The sequence below is a fragment of the Elaeis guineensis genome, chromosome 16, assembly GCF_000442705.2.
Source record: "Elaeis guineensis isolate ETL-2024a chromosome 16, EG11, whole genome shotgun sequence".
Classification (NCBI taxonomy): Eukaryota; Viridiplantae; Streptophyta; class Magnoliopsida; order Arecales; family Arecaceae; genus Elaeis; species Elaeis guineensis.
In genome coordinates this window covers 36492586-36499227 of record NC_026008.2, presented here as the reverse complement: position 1 = coordinate 36499227, position 6642 = coordinate 36492586, and the positions used below count along the sequence as shown (strand labels likewise).

General features: G+C 35.4%; 1 protein-coding gene across 2 annotated transcripts; it reads left to right on the top strand.

Annotated features, from left to right (window-relative positions):
* Positions 1-1481: 1481 nt before the first annotated feature.
* Positions 1482-5581, top strand: LOC105059529 (uncharacterized). Of its 2 annotated transcripts, none has more exons than XM_073249894.1 (2): positions 1482-1666; positions 4622-5581. In XM_073249894.1, the coding sequence occupies exon 2, from the start codon at positions 4636-4638 to the stop codon at positions 5305-5307; it is 672 nt and encodes a 223-aa protein (XP_073105995.1). In that variant the 5' UTR covers positions 1482-1666; positions 4622-4635; the 3' UTR covers positions 5308-5581. The 2 variants fall into 2 exon arrangements, with proteins under 2 accessions (XP_073105995.1, XP_010941158.1); XM_010942856.4 differs by having other exon boundaries at positions 1483-1666; positions 4226-5581.
* The last annotated feature ends 1061 nt before the right edge of the window (positions 5582-6642 follow it).

Here is a 6642-nt window from a genome sequence, read left to right as displayed (position 1 = left end):
ATATTTAGTTACAAGATTTTATTTAAAACTATTTTTAAAAATAATTTATTTATCCTAATGAAAATAAATGATTTTAAAAAAAAAATTAATGAAAAATATCTAATTAAATTTAAACTTAAAGATAGTTATCCACTTAAGTTTTAAATAAAAAATTCTTCCTAATTTGAAATATAACTTAAAAGCAATTACCCAAATGGGAGGAAATGATCCAATTACTGTTGCAATTATAAAACAACACTACACTATTATAAAGTAATACTATACTATTATAAAATAATACTGTACTATAATAAAAGTAACACTACACTATTATAAAGTAATACTACACTATTATAAAGTTATACTACACTATTATAAAGTAACACTATATCGTTGTAAAGTAATACTATAATAAAAGAATACTACACTATGATAATGTAATATTATCTTATTGTAAAAGAATACTATATTAATATAATACAATAAAGCAGCACTGTATTATTATAAATGAATACAACATTAATATAATATAATACCATCTTATTGTAAAAGAATACTATACTAATATAATATAATAAAGCAACATTACATTATCATAAAAAAATTATACTATACTAATATAATATAATACTACCTTATTGTAAAGAAATACTACACTATAATTTGTAATACTGTAGTATTTTAAAGGGTATAAGGATAATTTCAGCTAAAATAGATAGTTGTTTTTAACTCATGTTTGGAATGGATAGATATTTTTATATAAAATTCATTAGGAGAGCTGTTTTTTTAAATTGAAAGTAGAACTAAAAATTTATTTTTAATTTTTTATTATAATTAATTTCCAACAAAATTATTTTTTTCATAAAAAAAATTTATTTATAATTTTTTTATCATTAATTTTCAAGTAAACATACTCTCATTATTTACTTAAAAATGATACATATTTTGTATGCATAATTTTTCCTAATCTCCGTACCTACTTATACCTAAATTTATAGCTCGATCTATTTAAATTTCGAACGGTGCAAGTTTATAAATTTTTTTTTAAAAAAAATTTAGAAAAATAAAGCTTTCATGACCCTGGATGTGAGGTATGGTTAAACTCAAGGTAGAGACACGGTACCTTTCTCCCCAGTAGCCCACGGTCCTCCCACATGCCTCTTGGTGGGACCCACATCGTCCCGGCAATGACCTTGAGTGGATCACAAGGCACGGTACGAGGGGGGACCCACACCCTACTATGCGACAAGTATGACCCCGTCGGATCGTACACCCGTCCAACCCGCCCCGCACCGGAACGGAGAAAAAAAGGGAAGCGTCCGCATAATTATTCATATACGTACAAGAAAGATCGACCGTTCGAGTGACTTCCGGGAACAATCCCATCGGCCGGTGAGTGACGTCACGTACATGGAGTAGGCGTTGTCGCAAGGAGAACGTGAAATGACCGTAATACCCTTATCTTTGCCTGCGAGCCGCTGTCATCGCTCACGCTCTTGGCATGTGATCGGTTTCTAGAAAACCTCTCTCTCTGGAATTTTAGGGCAGGACCAGATCCAAAGACTCCAGGTTGAAGAGAATTCCTGTCGATCTCTCTTCTGGTCTCCACTTCCATTTGGTTTCTCTCCTCGATATGAGCACGGGGAAGGCTTGGATTCGCCACATTTTTCTTCCCCAATTTGGGCAGGTATGGTGGTACCCTGGACCTTCCTCTTTATTTTAAGATTTTTTTACGCTTTGTTGCGGTTTGTTTGTGAAAGGTTGATTTTTTTTTCTCAATAATCGTGGATAGATCTGGATCCAATTGCTGTGAGGCTTAGTTTCATGGTTTAGATCGCTGCGGTAGAGTCGTGGTTTCGAACTTTACACGCGTTAGGGTTATTGGGATCGGATTAGGGTTTTTATTTCTGTGCTTTTTGAGTGTTGTTTATTGAATTCGGTTTTCAAGTGGAGGAATTCTAGGTTTTTCGGTGGAATTAGGATAATTGGTTCCTGTGATGATAATTGTAATACTGCGGAAAAATGAAGGTAGGATTGGAGGGTCAAATGTTTGAGCAATAGGTTTTTGACAATCGGATGCGGAAACTGTGATGCTCAGACGAATAGGAATATTATCAGTGCCTAGAAAGTTGGGATATTTAAAAACTGAATATACTTGGATATAATTTAAAATCAGCAGGACAAAATGAGGATTGCTATATATTTATGACGGTTCAAGCTTTGGTGGGAAAAGCTTAATGAGAAAGGTAAGGAAGAATAACGTAAGTGGAATTTACCACAGAGTTAAGAAACTAGCTATCTAACCATATAGTAATCCAAATTTAGTCAGCTGGAAAAGAATATTCTGATTGATCCCATCCACTGATTCAGTGGGGAAAGGAAAAACAAAGCAAATGAAGTGGACTGAAGTGAACATTGCAATAAAGAAAATGTGTTATAAGCCCCGAACCGTTACCCTGAAAAGAAGAAAAAAAATGGGCCCTTTGCATGCTTCAGGGATTTGTGTTTATGCCACAACCCATTGTGAATCAAATTAACCCTGTGGATCGCATCGATTTCCTCATGCTATGTAGCATGACAGCGGTGCTTAGTCTTTTTCTAGTAATTGGGGTTGTATCCCATGTCATTGCTTTCGCAGAAAATGTTTGCAACATGGTCTTTCTGCGGCATTTCCACTCCATGACACCATTTTACTCCATCAACATGAATTTGTTAGGGCCTTCAAGAACTTCAAAGGATGTGACCTATTGAGGCACACCAAATTTTCAGTGGGATAAAGATGAAACAAATACTTCAGGTCTCAAACACTGACTGCAATTGGTCTCCAAATGAAAAAAGGTCATAAATCAAAGGCAAAATTTACTTTGCTTGTCTCACTTCTAGGAGCTGTTATTTAAAAAGAATGTCCAATATATAGATTTGAGCATGCTTTTCTACTTTTGCTGGACACTGATGCATGATGGAATCATGGATAGGCATTAGTCAATGGGCTTGATAACCATGTGAGTCCATATTTGAGCGCATCTTCCTTTGATATTAATTTGACATTATTTGTTTCGTGGTATCTCATTGATTGTATTGTTCTTGGTCTCTTTATGTTGGTTCTCTTGGCTGTTTCGTCTTTCATTAATCTCCTTTGTATTGTGGATTTTGTTCATGAGTTCAGTTACAACTTTGTTTGTTGCTCACATGATTATCTTATGCATGTCCCATTGTCGCTTCTATACTTGTAGGATTGAAGTTGGTATTCTATTGTTGATTTTTTTCCTTACTGTGCCCCAGAAGAGAAGGTTAATTGGAAAGAGGTGGAGTCTTAGGAAGTAATACCACCTTTAATTTTCTTTGTTGAAAAGATAGATTGAGATGATGTTAAAAGGAGGTTAGGATTAGCCTAGGGAGGAAGATGTTGGTCCATGTTTTCTGTTATGATTACCATGTTCTTTTTGTGTCTTTCTATGCAGCTTCTCTCGGTGCTTTTTTCCCCAATCATTAGAATAGCGAAATAATATATTAATGCTTGACCGTTGATACATATACATTGTCTCTTTTGTGAATTACAATAATATCTCTTATGATGCAAGGACCTTTAATGTTGATACTACTTAGTTCCAAGTGTGATGATGTCAATATTTGGATTCTGTCATGGAAGACGAAGGATTTTTTTTTTTAAATTTATTTATTTTAATTTGAACCTGGAGCCTGCCATGCTTGCATAAAATATTGCTTAACTCCCTGAGTAATTCATCTAATTATCCTAGACCAAACCATTTATAATACTCAAGCTAAACTTAAGGCTGCTAAGACAATTATTTTTATGCTTTTCATTTCAACTTGGTCAAATGGACCCTTCATACATGTGGTCGAAGCATTCACATTTGTATCTGACAGATATGAAGCAAAGACCAGTATTTCAAGTCACAGCAAATGGATTTTTGGTTGTTTTAGATCTTTTTTTTTTGTTAACAAAAAAAATGCAAACCTAAACTAGAATAATTCTGAATTACTTGGTGAACTTTTACGAGTTGTTGTACAATGGACATAAGAAAGAGAAACCTGTAGCTTAATCTATTTGACCTAGCTTGTCTGGTAGGCCCGATGGCTTGCATATGATGGGCAAGCATTTTCGGAAGATATCTTTCTTTTGTACTTACTATATGACATGAGGCTACTTTATTGAAAATTTTGTGATGTTGAAGATTGTATTCATTGGAGATTTTGATGTTTACATTCTTTTGGTTGTATGCAGTAGGAAAGCCATATGAGCTGTTCGGTTGAGTCTTTTAACCCTTGCCATCTTATTGTTAAGATCTGGTATTTGTACATTTTGGTGTCATTAAGATGGGTGGGGGTCTGGGCTGCCAGAAGACTGGGAGAACAGCCACAAGAGAAGCATTAGTTAGAGCTTATCATATTTCTCTCCTGCTTTCTCCTGTCATTTCCTTTTGGGATTGCATTGTTCGCAAAATCAGATACTCCTTCAGACCTGAATGGGTGTAGTATTATTATGTTGGTAACTGTTGCAGTAGTTCCTTTTGCAAGAAGAGTTCAGTAATTTATGAAAAAGTTTAGGTAAGATGGTATTGGAAGTGATTCTATTTCATTAGTAGTCATTTTGAAGATATTAAGCTAAGCCAGTTTTTAGAGAGAGAGGCAATCATGGAGAAAGTCGGATGTGGTCAAGCAGGTGCAGTCCTGAAGAAAGGGAAGAAAAAGCAGGCCAAAGATGAGGTGGATCGGCTCAAGCAAGCTGAGAAGAAAAGGAGGCGCTTAGAGAAAGCACTGGCAACCTCAGCAGCCATACGCTCTGAGTTGGAGAAGAAAAAACAGAAGAAGAAAGAAGAACAGCAGCGGCTTGATGAGGAAGGTGCTGCAATAGCTGAGGCTGTTGCCCTTCATGTCCTTCTAGGGGAAGATAAAGATGAATCCTGTCATTTCATGTTGAACAATAATAAAAGATATAATCCTGGGGATTACTCGTGCAATTTTGACCTTTTTATGGGTCATCAGGGTTTTGCAAAATATTCTGTCGAGGGACTGGGATGGGCCACTGATGCATATGGGCCGGCATGGAAGTGGAATAATTGGGTTCTTGAACAGTCGCCGCCTGCTGCGGTGCACGCAAGATATCTCCAAACACCGTACCATGAGGAGACATGTCAAAGAGCAGATCTATCTGCGGGGCAAATAGCGGCACAGGCAGTCTCATCACTTCAAATTGCAGAGGATTCATACAATGAACAATTTGCTGGTCAAGGAGTGGCAACTGTTGTCATCAATAGGATGCTGGGAGGCAGCAACATGGGTAACAAAGTTAATTTTTACAGGTAGTTATAGCTGCACTATATGTGGACTTGTATATAGTTGTCACAAATGAGCTTTCAACCATTTTGAGTGAGATAAATATCTTCCTGGTCTGATGCTATATCCTTGTCTTGTTATGAAATGTCTGTGTTAAGGTGTGTCTGAAGGAGTTTGCCATGTTTGCTGTTTAAGAACGCTGTGGAAAGACCTGCTTGTTGTGTTTTCTTGTTGAACAATAAGACTGGTATAACATATGCAGTCCATTATAAGCTGTTGCTTTGTTAATGAATTCTCTTTTTAAGTTCTTGTTTCTAAGGTGAATCTTGAGGAATACTGCATTCTGACACTCACCAAGTAGATGGTTTGATTGCTAAGATGAGAAAAGCTAAAATGCAATGACTTCTCAAAGTTATACGTGTATAAGTTTTTATGTGGACAGCCACTGGAGTTACATGTCTAGTATTTGGTGGAAAAAATTGCAGTTGAAGTAACTCATTATGTTACCCTTGTTCTACCTTTTCTTAATTTTGGTACTTTGTTATACCTTGATTTACTAGCCATTTGAATAGTGATAGGATTCTAGATACATGGCGATCAAATGCTTTTGGGTTTATGCTTTTACAGGACATCTCCTTCATCAAGCCTTCGGAATCTAAACACCAATATCCACACTCCATGGATACCTGGCCGTGTTTGGTGTATGATTTTTGATCATGCCTTGGTTTATGATTTTACATTCTTAAATAGCGAATGCAGACATTCACTCTCAACTGTTTTCTTTATATAAATATGATGAACTCCAAGCAATTTTTTTATTCATTACTTCTTCAATTCGTATCATAGTTTGTTGATTGGTGGCGAAGGTTGTTAGTCCCTATATTCATGTCTTTAGATTTTCATAAGGCCAAGCTATGTCACTTTTTTTATTGTATCCACATTCTTAATGATTTATATCAAAGCAGCAAGCTCATGTTTTACTTGAATAAGTGGAGGGCTTATGTGTTAGCTATCTGTTCAACATCATAGATTAAAACTAGCATGGGCCCACCTTCGCTGTAAATTTTATTCCTTCTCTTTTCATCCAAGCTTGGCTTCATGTCTTACTGATGAGTGGTAAAGAAAGAACTCTGTTCCAAATGCTTTATATATGCATGGAAAATAAATGTGTTAGAACAAAGGAGGATTCCTCCCTATGGTTATTACCTTGAATTGTTTATTATACAATTTAACTTTTATTCATAATTCTATGCTTTATTATTTGATTACTCATATATGGAAAATCATTTGATTTATAAGATAATCAAATAAAAAGACAGTCCTTTTCTTAAAAGAAAAAAAGGAAAGAATATATAAGAGTAAGGG